Here is a 17,170-nt window from a genome sequence, read left to right on the forward strand (position 1 = left end):
GATGGTTGGATGGCATCACCAACTCGACGGACGTTGAGTCTGAGTAAGCTCCAGGAGATTATGATGGACAGGGAAGCCTGGCGTGCTGCAGTCCATGGGGTTGCAAAGACTCAGACACGACTGAGCGACTGAGGGAAGTGAACTGAGGGAGCTGAACTGAACTGACTGAGGGAACACACTGATACAGCACATGGATGTCTAGGTTTCATTAAATGTCAAAGCATACTCATCTGTTCAGTATGTGCTCTTATCATAAAATTAACTGAACAATGCTCAGTGAAAATAAAACAAACTGTAATACTGTGTGACATGTTATCATTTGAGTTCTGAGTACAGCTGATAGTAAGTCAAACTTCTAAAAAATCTTCTACAGAATTTTATGAGACTCTAAATCATTTATTTTTATTTTTTAGAGACTATATACAATCAAAAGAAAAAGAAATCAAATGCTGAGACTGATAAAAAGATCCAACTGTTTAAAATGCTGGAGCCTACTGATTTCATCCAACATGCTCATTTAAAGGTAGCAGATACAAAAAGCAGAAGTGGAACCAGAACTGAAGAATTGTGACTCCTAAATCTTTTTATTACACTACATGGTCTTATTTAACAAGGTTCTTGCTCTAGAATTAAGTGAACCTCCTATTAAGAAAGTTATCATTTTCTCCCTAAAACCGTTATAAAGTTAAAGATGTGCTTCACACAATTGTTAACTGAACCTAAAGTACTATGAGATAACTGAAGTCACTGTCCCCAGGTACAGCGTAGCTTATGCTCTGAGGAGACAAGTAAGTGTACAAAAATAACCAGGATAGGTTTTCGGGAAAAAGGGAAAGGGGAGGTGGATCAAATGGTACAAACTTGCAGTTTTAAGAAGCACAAGTTATAAAGATCTAACGTTCAGTGTGGTTACTGTTAATAATACAGTACTTTATACTTGAAAGTTGCTGAGGAGATCTTAAAGATTCTCACAACAAGAATGTGTTAATTATTTTGATTCTGGTAACTGTTTCACAATGTATATGTATGTTATATCATGACATTGTATACTATATCTGTCAATAAATAGTTGTCAATTAGTCCTCAATAAAGTTGAGGGAAAGAAAGAGAGAGGAGAATAAGCACTGAAGAACAGTGCTACGATGTTCAGGATGGCAGGATTAATCCTGGGTGGAAAAGAAAAAGGCTCATACTTGTTCAGTGATAAAAGATTATCCCATTGTCAGAAGTTAAGACAGCAGAAAAGCAGCAGGAAAACCTTGGACTTTGGACCTACTACAGCCTAGGAAGTAAAGAATCACACACACTCTGTTAGACTGAGATCTACCTAGTCGCCAGTTACTCGTTCCCTGTGACACTTTTGTCACACAGACCACAAGCATGGAAACTACGTAAACAAACGCAACGAAGCAATCTGACCTTGCTTATATCTGCCAGTCAATTATAATAAACGCAAAAGCTATCTGAAGGGTTTCTTGTGATGTAAGAGTTTAATCAGAAAGGCCCAAGAGTCACTAATTCATTACTTATTAAAGTTGTGAGCAAATGTATCACTAAGACTTCACATTCAAGTAAAATTTACATAAAATTATCCCCCACATGTAAATATTTCTCGTTCTCAGATAACTCCTTCAATAAAATTTTGTTCCTAAAAACTGAGCTATAATGGAAACTTATGCAAGTTTTACTGCAAACATGCAAAAGTATGGCATTACAACATCCAATGTATACTCAGCTATATTTAACCTCTCAGGTCAATATATGGAGTATATTCCAAACCCTCTTGCTGGCTGCAAGTCAAAGGACCTGATGCAAGATGGAATACATGCTTGACTGTTCTTGGTCAACATACATGCATCTTTAAGTACATACGCGTTAGTAAAGTCTCAACCTATGGTTCTTGAACTACCAGTGAATCATGAGGAACTTGCTGGTAGCCTAGTACTGCCCGATAAGCAGAAGCAGAAAGCTGGGTAGGGATGGTGAGGGGTGGCGGGAAGAATCAGGTGCAGTGGTCCACCAAATGAAGATAAACCATTCAGGTGGTCTGCAGTAAGGAAAAACGAGAGAATCACTAAATCACAAATTGGTCATCATGCCCAATTAGTATGATCATATTGCTTACCAAAACCAACCTAATGCTCTCTTGCAACAAGAAGACTGTGTTTCAGTAAAAAATCACAAGAGAGGTAACTAACTGATTAACATAAAAGCAAAAGTTCCTTACTACTGTTATTAACACCCAATAATTATTCTCACTGGAAGACTCACCTGGATATAGTACTACTAGCAAGGTGCTGCCAAAGCTTTGCATTTATAGTAAGAAAATCAGATTTAAAAATCCACTGATTAAAATTTCTCCCTAAGAAAGACAAGTATCATAGACTAGGGCTATCAAAAATCAAGGGAATGACAATTCCTATATTTCTAATGGCTCAAATCTTCTGTTCATACTATGTAACTCTAGACACTGATTCCTAAATATAAAATCAGAGATGAAAAAGACAGCTCATTTAATAGCCATAATAAGACTCTTCATTTAAAATGTCTTTCCAACATAAATTCCCAGATAATCTTATCTGGGAAAAAATTTCCACCCTCTATTTAGTAGAAAATTGAAAATGAGTGGGACAAGCGCAGTGGGAGGAAGCAAAGGAGGCAGGGGCTACCACATACCACAGCAGCTTTTAATGTAAACTGGGGTGCTTAATTCTTTTCTAAAGAAGATTCAGCTTGCCCATATGGCAGTATTTTCCAACTGCAGTTTCCCATCTAATTTCAGTTCTCATACCTACTGAACCTACCGAGCTACCCAAAGTACCACTGTATTTCCAACCTACATTTTTTTGCTGTATATTTTCCTTTTGGTTCTTTCCACACAACTCCATTCCTCCTAGTAAAATCAGCCCCTTTCTGCTTTACATCAAGTAAAGCTTCCTATTTCACAGTATGTCTCTCTCCAATTGGTATGAAATGTTATGCATCCTCTCATAAAGCCCCAGAGCTCACCAACCCAGAAAAACATGAAAGATTTTTACTTCTACTGTCACACGAGGGATAAAACGAGGAGACTTAATCTTTAGTCCCAGTCATATTCAATTTGCTTTTTTTTTTTTAACCATAGGCACAGCCCCAAGAGAAGCAGCAAAAGAAAATTCAATGAACAACCTAGTGAGATGACAAGTGTAAGTAATACATGAAACACTGGAAATATATAAAGAATAGATTTGCATGATATTCTTGAAGAAAGTAACTGATGTCTTGTAGAGAAAGTGTCTGTTCTGAAGTACACCAATCTCAAAGGGGCTGTTGGTATATTCTGGAGTTGGACGCCCAAGAAGTCTGTCTTATATTAGGATATGAGTACCAGACTATGACTAGAATTTCCACAACCACACTAGAATGAAAAGTTCAAATGCAATTAGATCTATCAGTTTCACAGACAGACCTGTTTCCCAGTAACTCAACAAAATTCAGTATACTAGGTACTCACTACAGTCAGGTCCTGAAAGGTGATTTCTCATTTCTCTACTTTGTGAAAATTTCATGACTCAATTCTTAGTACTTTCCTCCTCTTTTCACTTACTTATAGCCTTCATTCACTTTTACACCTTCAGTCAATTTCCCCAGCTGACTCCAAAATCCACATTCATAATCCTGAACATTTAGGAGTTCCATATCTAAACTTCAAAATGATGTCTCAACTTAAAAATTCTTCTGTCAATTAAACTTTAACATACTGAAAGGCTGCTTTCTCCAGATAGCTCTTTCTTATTCTCCAAAATCTGACATGCCACCTCAGTATTCTTGGTTTACCCAGGTTCACAAATGAGATTATTTTCTATATCCCCACATCCAAAAAACCACCAACTCTTGCCATTTTTCCCCCTAATGTATTCCTCACTCCAGTCTCTTCCCACTGTAAGCAATCCTTTATCAATGCTTCTCGAACTTGAACGTGCATGGGAACTGTTGGGGAATACTATTAAAATGCAGATTCTGATTCAGCAGTTTACCGCTTGGGCCTGAGATTCTGCATTTCTAACATGCTCCCACCTGATGACAAGGCTGCTGGTTGAGGAACCACACCTTCTAGCAGCAGAGGTCACCTTGTGTTCCTTTATTCTCTCAGCACATGCACAATTTAGTCAGTGGTATTTTTTATCTGTTTAAATAGTGTTTTTTAGTTGTCTCATACATGCACATTTTATTATGCTTTCCTAAAAAAAGGATTCTGACATACTCAAGAAACAGGATAATGATTCCTTTTTTTGGAACAACAGCAACCAATACAAAGTTGGGCATCCTGTGGGTTCTCAATGGTTGTTGATTGTAAAATGCTTCCCCAGAAAAGACAATACTCATCTCTTGATTAAGAAACTGAAAGGGGTTTATGGCTCACCTGTCAAATTTTAAAAACAATTCCACTGCATATCAACCTTTTCATCAGATCTGACAGAGGAAATAAGCTTAAAACAGCTTTCTATTCATAGTTAAAGCAAATGTTAGCTATCAGATTTGTAAATTATTGGTTATAGATTTGTTCTTTATCCATCAGTGATTAAAAATACATTTAAAACTGAAACTATAAGCACAGGCAACAAAGGTACAAACAGATATACTGAACTTCAACAAACTTTTGTGAATCAAAAGACATCATCAGGACATGAAAAGACAACCTACAGAATGGGAGAAAATATTTGCAAGTCATGTATCTTATCATTGTTGTTCAGACACTCAGTCATGTCCAACTCTTTGTGACCCCAAGGACCACAGCACACCAGGCTTCCCTGTTCTTCACCAACTCCTGGAGCTTACTTAAACTCATGTCCTTTGAGACAGTGATGCCATCCAACCATCGCATCCTCTGTCATCCCCTTCTCCTCCTGCCTTCAATCTTTCCCATTATCAAGGCCTTTTCTAGTGAGTTGGCTCTTTGCATCAGGTGGCCAAAGTATTGAAGCTTCAGCATCAATCCTTCCAAAGAATATTCAGGGCTGATTTCCTTTAGGATTGACTGGCTGATCTCTTTACAGTCCAAGGGACTCTCAAGAGCCTTCTCCAACACCACAGTTCAAAAGCATCAACTCTTTGGTGCTCCACCTTCTTTATGGTTCAACTCTCACATCCATACATGACTACTGGAAAAACCATAGCCTTGACTAGACGGACCTTTGTTGGCAAAGTAATGACTCTGCTTTTTAATATGCTGTCTAGGTTGGTCATAACTTTTCTTCCAAGGAGTAAGTGTCTTTTAATTTCATGGCTGCAATCACCATCTGCAGTGATTTTGTTGTTTCTGTCACTGTTTCTGTTGTTTCCCCATCTATTTGCCATGAAGTGATGGGACCAGATGCCATGATCTTCGTTTTTTGAATGTTGAGTTTTAAGCCAATTTTTTCACTCTCCACTTTCACTTTCATCACGAGGCTCTTTAGTTCCTCTTCACTTTCTACCATAAGGGTGGTGTCATCTGCGTATCTGAGGTTATTGATATTTCTCCTGGCAATCTTGATTCCTGCTTGTTCTTCATCCAGCCCGGAATTTTGCATGATATACTCTGCATATAAGTTAAATAAGCAGGGTGACAATACACAGCCTTGACATACTCCTTTCCCAAACTGGAACCAGTCCGTTGTTCCATGTCTGGTTCTAACTGTTGCTTCTTGACCTGCACACAGGTTTCTCAGGAGGCAGGTAAGGTGGTCTAGTAATCCCATCTCTTTAAGAATTTTCCAGTTTGTTGTGATCCACATAGTCAAAGGCTGTGGCATAGTCAATAAAGCAGAAACAGATGTTTTTCTGGAATTCTCTTGCTCTTTCTATGATCCAACGTTGGCATGGATGTTGGCAACTTGATTTCTGGTTCCTTTGCCTTTTCTAAATTCAGTTTGAACATCCAGACGTTCTCAGTTCATGTACTGCTGAAGCCTAGCTTGGAGAATTTTGAGCATTATTTTGCTAGCACGTGAAATCGTGCAATTGTGCAGTAGTTTGCACATTCTTTGGCATTGCCCTTCTTTGGGATTGGAATAAAAACTCACCTCTTCCAGTCCTGTGGCCACTGCTGAGTTACCCAAATCTGCTGGTATATTGAGTGTAGCACTTTCACAGCATCATCTTTTAGGATTTGAAATAGTTTAGCTGGAATTCTACCACCTCTACTAGCTTTGTTCATAGTGATGTTTCCTAAGGCCCACTTGACTTCGCATTCCAGGATGTATGGCTCTAGGTGAGTGATCACACCATCATGGTTATCTGGGTCATTAAGATCTTTTGGTATAGTTCTACCGTGTATTCTTGCCATCTCTTTTAAACATCTGCTGTTTCTATACCGTATGTCCTTTATTGTGTCCATCTTTGAAGAGATTTCTCTAATTTTCTGATTTCTAATTTGCATGATTTCTCTAATTTTCTTGAAGAGCTCTCTAGTCTTTCCCATTCTATTGTTTTCCTCTATTTCTTTGCATTGATCACTTCGGAAGGTTTTCTTATCTCTCCGTGCGACTCTTTGGAATGCATGTATCTTGATAAGGGTTTAATATACAGAGTAAGGGTTAATATACTCCTACAACTCAATAACAACAACAAAGATCAAACTCAATTAAAAACAAAAAGGCAAAGGACTTAAATAGATATTTCTATTAAAAGAAGATATTCGGAAAGGGGGATCGGGATGGGGAATACATGTAACTCCATGGCTGATTCATGTCAATGTATGACAAAACCCACTTCAATATTGTAAAGTAATTAGCCTCCAACTAATAAAAATAAATGAAAAAAAAAATTAACATACAAGAAAAAATAAAAATAAATAAATAAAAGAAGATATTCAAATGCCAAATAAGCACATTAACATCACTATTACAAAATTCAAGCCAAAACCATAAGATGTCCCTCGCTTTACACCCACTATAAAAGCTATAATTTTTAAAATGGGAAATAACAAGCATTGGCGAAAATGTGAAGAAACTAGAACCTTTGTATGCTGCTAAAAGAAATGTAAAATGGTGCAACCACTGTGGGAAAATTTACCTCTAAGAAGTAAACATAGAATTAACATGATCTCTCAATTCCTAGGTTCTCCTAGGTATATATCCCAAAGCATTGAAAACAGGGATTTACTCTCTGTACACTAAAGTTCATAGCTGCATTATTCACAATAGCCAAAAAGTGGAGACAATCCTAATGTCTCTCAACTGATGAAGGGATAATCAAAATATGGCATGTATACACAACAGAATATTATTCAGCTATAAAAAGGATTACTGATACTTGGTACAACAGGATAAACCTGTAAGACATGTTAAGTAAAATATACTACCAACAAAACAATAAATATTGTATGATTCTACTTATATGAGATATCTAGAATAGGCAAAATCAGAGACAAATCACAGATCAGAGGTTACTAGGGGTTAGGAGGAGAGGGGGGCAAAGATATTGCTTAATGGATCCAGAGTCTGTTTGGAGTGACGAAAACTCTCTAAATACATAGTGATGATGGTTGCATGCTGTGGATATAATTAATGCCATTGAAGTATACACTTAAAAGTGGTTAAAATAACAAGTTTTATATGTATTTTACTAAAATTAAAAAAAATTAAACTAGAGGAAAAGTGGGAAAAGTCAGCATTTTTTTTTATTTTAGGCCCAGTTTAAGCTCTGACTCTGCCATTTGGAAGCTCTGCCTGTTAAGCAAGTTATTTAATTTCTCCCAGCATCAATCCATCTATAAAATAGATACTATCCACCTCCCAGAGTTGTTGAAGACTAAGTGAGAACATAATCACAATACCTGTTACACAATAAATATTGGATTAAATGGGTAGCTATTATTACTCAAAAAGCATTGTTCTCATCAAGTAGGTGTTAAGGCTGCTATAAATGGATATCCGAAAGAACTCCATGATATTCTCAAGACACTCTGAAATAAAGAAGTCAGTGTTTGAGATTTCCCTGGCTGTCCAGTAGTTAAGAATTTGCACTTCCACCGCAAGGGTATGGGTGGGTTTGGTCGGTAGTTGGGGAACTAAAATCTCATATGCTGCACGCAGCAGCCAAAAAAACCAAACAAATCAATGTTCAGTATTCAGAGTTCTCCTCCTGTAAACCTAGAAACTGGTGACCACCTTGGTCAGTACTCTTGGGATATCACTGAAGGTACAAAATAAATGACATACCCAAAGGTGAGAACCTACTTTGCATTGATACATCACTACTTTCACTAAAGGATCAAAATATGAAAAGAAGGGAATTGGCTGTCTTCAATGAATTTCATTTTATTGTTTTTTTAATTGTATATTTCTTATTTTTAAAACTCATCAGAGATTTAATTACTTAGTAAATGCCATGGGCCACAGTCTTGTCTAGAGGACCTAAGTGCCAACCTCAGCATCACAATGTCATCATAAGGTAGAAAACTATACAAAATATGCTGTCTGAAAATGTCAAAACAGCTGGAAATTCTAGGAGTGTGGAAGCTTGTAGAGTATTGTTAAATAATCTTGCAATAAGTTCTATAATATAACTTTCTTGATTAAAATTAGGCATTTAAAAAATGGTCAAAATAGCTGAAACTCAAAAATTGAATTCTAGGCAAGGTATACCATAAGATACAGATACATAAGATAAGGTATACATAAGATACTGATTCCAAAACAATACATAACACAAACCTTACGACATTAATTAAGCCATTTCTATATTCTAAAAACTCCTACAAAAATTTCCCAAATTTCTTTTTTTTTTTTTCCCCCAAATTTCTTCAAAGTACTGCACCTAGAATGGAAGTTATTCTCAATATACATATTTATTTGCATACTTAAGATTCAGAGGGAAAGGGAAAGTACAGTACCTCAAATGGCCCAAAAAGTTTTTTTAAGTCATTTTACCAAGTCTGCTGATATTCAGAAAGTGAAGCCATCCTAAAATGATGATGTTTGCACAACACTGTGGATGTAATTAAATCTGTCATGAAAATCTTAAATCTGTCATGAAAAACACTGGGAAACTGTGCTTTACTCCATGCTGAAAAAAAATTTTTCATAGCCCAATATGTCCAGATTAAAACCACTACTGTATATCTGAAAAGCGAAGGATCTGTGCCAACACCCTTAGGAAAAAGTCTTTCCCTTCCAAACAAAAATCTACTGTAGTAAGCTAGTAACTATTTAACAAGTTAACCTGAAACACTCACCTGGGCTAATTCCTTTAAACCACAATTAACACTTTAACTTTCATGACAATAATGGAGAATAAAGGCCTCCACAAATTAAATTCTAGAAATAATCCTTTTATCCCACACAGCTCACTCCTTCACCCCAGTTACATCAGTGTCTTGCCTTCTCTCCAAAAATAAAACCAACATTTCACGACTTTTTTCCTAAACTTTACTCTGAAAAGGTAAAGCATAGCTTAAAATCCAGAGAACTCAGTTCTCAAAGAAGCTGACACTATAACTATCTAACTAGGTACCACTGGTAATAATAAACTACCAAAAGCTAATACTTCTTGCTTTTAAAAGCCCATGCTAATAACATCTGCTGGTCACAAGTCACACCACCAAAAGGCCTTAAAACCACAAATTAGTTCAAGTGCACTACCAACAAGAGAAAACTGTTCAATTAGAATGTTAAAATGAGTGTGAAAAAACTACCTATAACAAGCACACTATCTATACTTACCAAAAAGTAATACTACCTGTATAGTTTGGTACCATTAATGATCACCTCACCCACAGGATTTTAACCCTCAATTTGATCTTAACCCAAGGTTATTTTAAATCATGCGCCTTTTATCTTCCTGCTTGGTTTTTACCGCAAATCTCATTGTTAACGGTGCCACTGAGTAATTATGCTATGACTTGAAATGCACTACAAAGTACCACTTTCCATGGACAATTTTTTTTCAAGATGCTTTGCTGAGCTCTCAATTTGCCCAGGATTTAGTCATACAGGATGCCCGTACATTCTAATGAAGTAGCATGGCTAAACATCATGTAATCAGGACATTTATAAGTCAAAAGTTAGGCGTACATGGAGTTAATGACAGGCAAGCAACTGGTCCAAATGCTAGCATGTTAAGAAAAAGTTGTAAACCCACCCACCCAAACGATTTAGTTTAGGAACTTACACCCCACATTTTTGTGACATCTAACATAAGGTTGGAACAAAACCAACACTGTCATCTTTGCTATTTCTAATAGCTGTTTCTTTAACTAAAACATTTTGTCCTCTACACAAGCTATAGAATGGACCCAGTAAGAGGTCATATAACTAAAAGTAGAATTAACTGGATTACTCTTCTCCTATACTACAACATTGATTGAATTAAAATACCTCTCCTCAGCAAACATATTTACAATAAAGTTCAAGTGCATTCCGTTTCACAGAAACTTTTAAAGTACGGATCCTACTGGGGTAACAGCATTGGTACTTTTATCCTACATATTTTCCTTTACGTAAGATGGATAGGAATTTGACTAGCCCACCCGGACAGTGCACTGGCCCAGTATCCCCAGGCTGGAGCAAGAAGCCACGTTTTACTCCGGCAGACCATTTCCCCACCCCTCGTTAAAATAATGCCTGTGGCCACTTGAGACTTCCCCAGCCGAGTTCCAGAAACTTGCAGGTTTAAATAGCCAAATTGGAACCAACCAGGGCAGCTGTCATCTGAAACTCAGGAAAGCGGAGACCAGCCAACTCTGCTGAACAAGGCCGGGTTCGGAGAGATGTGGCGGGGCCCGTCGGAGGGAATGCATTAGGCTCCCCTCCCCACCACCCCCCCACCCCCATCAGTTCGCTTTCCTGCAACCCCAGCGCCGCCATCCTGTTCCTGAATAATTAAACGGGCTGGAGAGAGAGCGACGGAGCCAGAGGCAGTTTCTGGTCCGAGTTTCCCCAGCCGAGGCGGTGGGGTCGAGAGGCCGTGGGCTACCTTCCCGGAGCGCGGAGTGCTTGTCTGAGGGCGGGGGGTGGTCAGGCAAAAACGGGGGCGACCCGGCGGCCGGCCGGAAGCGGAGCGCGCGGAGTGACGTGGAAGAGGGGATGACAAAGGGGCGCGGGGGCCCCGGCCGCGAGGCCCGCAGGGGCCGGGACAGGTGGCCAGGCCCGGCCGGGAACAATGGGGGGCCGAGGCTGCCCCCTGGCGCTCACCTACCTCCGGTGCCCTCCGAGTTCTCGTTGAGGCTGCCCGAGGAGTCGTGCTGGGCGCCCACACACCCGCCCATGGGGGCCCCCGGCGCCTCGTCCGCCACCTCCAGGCGCTCGTCCGGGCCCGCCGCCGCCTCCGGTTCCTCAGGCGCTGCCGCCGCCGCCGCCGAGCTCCGGACCAGCGCTCCGCTCCGCTCGCCCGCCGCGGCCCAGCCTCCGCCCCCCTCTCCGCTCCACCCACCGCCTTGGCTCGGCCCCTTCCTCCGCGCCCACTTCTACCTCAGTCCCCGGGCCGCCCGCCCAGCAGGCCCGGCCCGCGCGCCTCCCTCGCCTCCGGCTCGGCCTCGCCAGGCTGAGGCTGGCCCATCCCGGGCGGGCCGCGGCGCCCACCTCACGCCTTCACAGCCCCGCGCTCCCGCGTGCAGGCGAGCCCCGCGCCGGCGCCCCGAGTCCGCCAGACCCCATCGGCCCCCGCCCCGCGGCGCCGCCCTCCGCATCGAGGCCTGGGCTCCGCCGGGCCCTCCTGGAACGGTCGGGGGGCGGGGCCGCGGGAGGCCGCGCGCTGATTGGCTGCGGGCGGGGCCGCGGGCGGAGGGCGGGGCGGGAGGAGGGGAGGCGCGGAGGGGAGGCGCGGAGGGGATGCGAGGCGGGCGGGAGGGGTGGCCCCCAAACCCGAAGGAAGGAGGCAGTTGGGGGTTCCGTCCCCGGGAAGAAGCCGAGAAAGCGGGCGTGGAGGAGGGAGAGGGAAAGACGGGAATGAGCAGAGAAAGCGACGGAGGGAGAGAGAGCAGGACAGGCGGAGCAAAAGTGAATAGGAAGAGTGGAAAGGGGCGAAATCGAGTTTCTGACCCCTCCTCGAGCGTCCTCTCCTTCTGGTAGACGTGGGTCGGGGGCGGGCGGGAGTAGCGCACCGAGGAGTAGTGACGGAAGGCTCGCGGGCGGGTTCCCACGTACCCAGCGGAGGGGTGCTCCTGGCTGAAGATTCAAGTCCCAGCACCTTTTGGATCTGTGTAGAGTCCAGTGGGTTGCTATCCCAAGTCCGGGCTTCTCCTTGCCCGCCCCATCCCCCTGCCCCCTGCAATCTCTGTGCCCCATTACTAGACGTAGAGGCAGTCTTTGTGGTTGCAAACTGGACTGAGATTACAGAGGCAAGGCATCTGGGGCTGCGAGAGATAAGCGTGGACCGTAGTTCAGGGGGGCTTGGGTTTGTTTCCTCCTCACAGGATTATTCAGACACAATGCTACCTCTCAAGATCCTGCCTTTAAGAGTCCTAAATAGTCCTTAGAACAAATTGAAATGTAAATAAATAAAATACCCTGCTTTTTCTAAACTAGAATTTGGTACACTGACCACGCCCGACATTCTTGGCCGTTGCTCTCCCAGTCTGAAGCCAAATTGTTAATGGTCCCTCTAGAATTGTGCCAGGATGCCTTAAAAATTTTTTTATCACCTGGCTTGGGTCTTTCTAAAGCTTACTTCTGCCTAAGAGCTGTTTTAACTATCTGCTCCATTTTTATAATCAGATTTCTTTTTTTAACGTCCTGGGTCAGCTTTTGCTTAGCATTAAAGAAAAATTTTCAAGTAAAATACCTAGGAAAGTGGCTCTATGCAGCTTGGAATTTGCATTTAAATATATTTTCATACACTGCTGGTGGGAGTGTAAATTGGTTCAGTCTTTTTGCAAAGCAATTTGGATTGCAGATCAAGAGACTTAAAAATGTTCATACCCTTTGACTCAGGATGGGAATGTAGCTCACAGAAACAGTCCAAAATGGAGGCAAAGATTTCAGTCCTTGTGTTCATTTGACAATCAGATTAAAACGAATGTCCAATAAACAAAACCCTATACTTACATGAAAACAAGGTGCCTTGTGAGAAATAGAAGTCTGCTATAGTAAATTTATACTGACTAATGAGTGTTGTCCTAGGTATTCATGAACATTCAAGGAGCTTATATACAAGTGACATCTTTGTGAGTTTTCAGAAGGTGCTCTGATATTCAGGTACTGTGTCATAAAGTCTTCTATCTGTTCATCCTCAGCTAAGTATTCATATAGCCAGACAGACATCACTTCATCACTTCCCCAAAGGAAAGAAGCTGCATACTGATAGCTTCAAAGGGATTGCTTTGTCCTAAATTTTGCTCTAAACCAAGAAACCAAGTCCTGTCGGACTCTGCAGCCCCATGGACCATAGAGTCCATGGAATTCTCCAGGTCAGAATATTGGAGTGGGTAGCCGTTCCCTCCCTCCTCCAGGGGATCATCCCAGCCCAGGGATCGAACCCAGGTCTCCCACATTGCAGGCAGATTCTTTACCAGCTGAGCTGCAAAGGAAGCCCAAGAATACTGGAGTGGGTAGGTTATTCCTTCTCTAGCAGATCTTCCCAGGAATTGAACTGGGATCTCCTGAATTGCAGGCGGATTCTTTACCAACTGAGCTATCAAGGAAGCCCAAGGAGCACTGAGGATTTGGCAACCTTGAGGAGAGAGCAATGCCATTGAGAAATCCTTAGCTGTAGATGTTCTCCACCTTGTTTTCATCTTAAAACAGAGACACATTCCCAGGAGATAGTAATAGGGCTGCTAAGGGCCCTACAGAATCTGATACCTGACCTGTACTAGCTATATGACCTTAAATTTCTGTATAGCTCAGTTTCCTCACCTGTAAAACTGGGCCAATAACAATGCTGTAAACGTTGTGGGAACTCATTAACTCTCCTCTTTACTCTGTTCTAGCATGACCTGTCTAAACTCACTGCATGAACCAACCCACTTAAGATGTTCCATAGAAACAAGCCTTCTGTGTGTGTGTGCTTTTCTGGTTTTTAATAACATCTTTATTAAGATATAATTTATATTCCATATATTTCACCAATTTAGAGGGTAGGATTCAAGTAAACAGTGGTGCCACTGTGGAAAACAGTACGGAGATTCCTCAAAAAATTAAGAATAAAACTGCCATATAATGCAGAAATTCTACCTCTAGATATTTATCCAAAGAAAATTAAAAACACTAACTTGAAAAGATGTATGTACCCCATGTTCACTGCAGCACTGTTTACAATAGCCAAGGTATGGAAACAACCATAGTGTCATCAATGGATGAATAGATAGAGAAAATGTGGTGTATATATACAATGGAATATTATCCAGCCATTAAAAAAGATTTTGTCATCTGTGATAACATGGACCTTGAGGGCATTTGCTAAGTGAAATAAGTCAGATGGAAAGATAAATACCATATGATCTTATTTATATGTGAAATCTAAAAAAAAAAAAATCAAACTCACGGAACAGATAGGTGGTTGCCAGAGGCAGCAAGTAGGGTGTTAGCAAAATGGGTGAAGGAGTCAAACAATACAAACTTCCAGATATAAAATAAATAAATAAATCATAATGATGTAAGTCACCTTAAATCATGCATGATGGCTTTAATTAATACCATATTGCATATTTGAAAGTTGCTAATGGACCTTTCGTACAAATGGAGTCATATGAAGTTTTTTGTGACTGGTTTCCTTCATGTGGCATAATGTTTTCCAAGTTCATGTTGTAGCATGTATCAGTACTTCATTCTTTTATGACTGAACAATATTCTGTTGTGTGGATATACTACATTTTGTTTATCTTACATCAGCTGATGAGCATTTAGGTTGTTTCCACTTTTGGCTATTATGAATAAAGTTGTTATGACATTCACGTACAAGTTTTTGTGTGAATGTAGGTTTTCAATTGTTCTGGGCATATACCTAGCAGTGAAATTGCTTGCTCATATGGTAACTCTAAGTTTCTGAGGAATTGGCAAACTGTATTTTCCAAGAAGATCATACCACTTTATATTCTCATTAGCAATTTATAAGAGGATATAAAATGGTGCAGCCATTTTGGGTATGTAGAATATCTCATTGAGATTTTGACTTGCATTTCCCCAATGACTAATAATTGCTTACAAAGGTCCATAGAGTCAAAGCTATGGTTTTTCCAGTAGTCATGTATGGATGTGAGAGGTGGACAATAAAAATGGCTGAGCACCTTTTTCATTAATGCCTTCAAACTGTGGTGTTGGAGAAAACTCTTGAGAGTCCCTTGGACAGCAAGGAGGTCAAACCAGTCAGTCCTAAAGGAAATCAACCCTTGGGTTGAACTGATTCATTGGAAGGACTGATACTGAAGCTGAAGCTCCATACTTTGGCCACTTGATACGAACAGCTGACTCATGGGAAAAGACCCTATTGCTGGGAAAGATTGAGGGCAGGGGGAGAAGAGGATGACAGAGGATGAGATGGTTAGATGGCATCACCGACTCAATGGACATGAATTTGAGTAAGCTCCAGGAGTTGGTGAAGGACAGGGAAGCCTGGCATGTTGCAATCCATAGGGTCACAAAGAGTCAGACATGACTGAGTGACTGAACAACAAGAATATCTCATTGAGTTACATGCATTTCCCCAATGACTAATAATGTTGAGTGTCTTTTCATGTACTTACTGATGATTTGTATATCTGCTTTTGGAAAAATGTCTACTAAGATCATTTTCCCATTTAAAAATAGGACTATTTGTCTTTTTATATTGAGTAATAAGGGTTTTTCATATATTCTGATAACACATCCCTTAGCAGATATATGATTTGCAAATATTTTCTCCCATTGTGAATTATTTTCTAATTTTGTTGATAGTGCCCTTTGAAGCATGAAAGTTCTAAACTTTGATAAAAAGTTTATGTTACTGGGACTTCCCTGGTGGTCCAGTGGCTAAGACTCCACACTCACAATGCAGAAGGCTTGGGTTGGATCCCTGGTCAGGGAACTAGATCCCAGATGCTGCAACTAAGAGTTCGCATGTCACAACCAAAGATCCTTTATGCCATAATGAAGGCTGACGATCTTGCATGCTGCAACTAAGACCCAGCACAACCAAATAAATATATTTTTTTAATCATAATTTCTCAGAAATTCTGATTCAGTAGGTCTGTGGTGGAGTCATGGAACCAGCATTTTTAATGCAGGCATCAGGCATTTCCTGAGGCAGTTTGGTCCACAGATGGAATTTCACAGAACACATGTTCTTGACAAAACTTGATTCTCCATATTCTCTGCCAACCTGTTTTTACTTTAGTCTTTTTCATCCTCTAGAAATGGCACTATAGTCCATCCAATTTTTCAAGTCTCGAACTTAAGAGTTATTAGTGATTCCCCCATGTTCCTCACCTCTTGCACCCAGCCCGTTATCAAATCCTTTATAGTCTATCCATTAAATATATTCTGAATCTCTCCTCTTTTTCTCTGTCTCTATTGCCACCATCATCTCTCACTTTGGCTGCTACAATATTCTCCCAACTTGCTTTCCTGCACTCTTTCTTGCCTTCTCCTATAATTCATTCTCTAGTCAGCAGCCAGCATGATTTAAAAAAACTTTAACAACAAACCTGCACATACTTAAAGTGTATACCTTTATAAGTTTAACAAATATATACACCTGTGAAACCATTACCACAATCAATATATTCATTCATCACCCCCAAAAGTTTCTTCATATCCCTTGGTAATCCCTGGATGCAAGAGGTGAGGAAGATGGAGGAATCACTAATAACTCTTAAGTTTGAGACTTGAAAAATTGGATGTACTATAGTACCATTTCTATAGTCCAATTTCTGTAATCCTTGTTTACTGTATCTCCCAAGTCACCTGTCCCCAGGCAACCAGTCATCTGCCTTATGTCACTACAGATTACTTTGCATTTTCAAAAAGTTTCTGTAAATGAAACCACACGATATGTACTCTCTTTTGTATGACTTCTTTCATTCGGCATTATTACTTTGAGATTCATCCGAATTTTAGGGTTCATTCCCTTTTTTTGTCATCCTTGCTCAGCATGTGTGCTAAGTCGCTACAGTTGTGTCCAACTCTTTGCAACCCTATGGACTGTAGCCAGCCAGGCTCCTCTGCCCATGGGACTAGATTAGGACTCTGCACATTCACCACCAAGGGCCCAGGTTCAATCCTTTTTCAGGGAA

The 17,170-nt window shown here is 40.8% G+C and overlaps 1 protein-coding gene across 1 annotated transcript in view; it reads right to left on the minus strand.

The window, feature by feature from the left end:
- UBTD2 (ubiquitin domain containing 2) overlaps window positions 1-11,414 on the minus strand; it is a 58,911-nt gene extending 47,497 nt beyond the window's left edge. The window contains exon 1 of the mRNA XM_043887673.1: window positions 11,161-11,414. Within this exon, the coding sequence (XP_043743608.1) occupies window positions 11,161-11,230 (70 nt within the window). The 5' untranslated portion in view covers window positions 11,231-11,414. The remainder of the gene's footprint in view (window positions 1-11,160) is intronic.
- Window positions 11,415-17,170: the final 5,756 nt, after the last annotated feature.

This window comes from Cervus elaphus, chromosome 25 (assembly GCF_910594005.1).
Source record: "Cervus elaphus chromosome 25, mCerEla1.1, whole genome shotgun sequence".
NCBI classification, from domain to species: domain Eukaryota; kingdom Metazoa; phylum Chordata; class Mammalia; order Artiodactyla; family Cervidae; genus Cervus; species Cervus elaphus.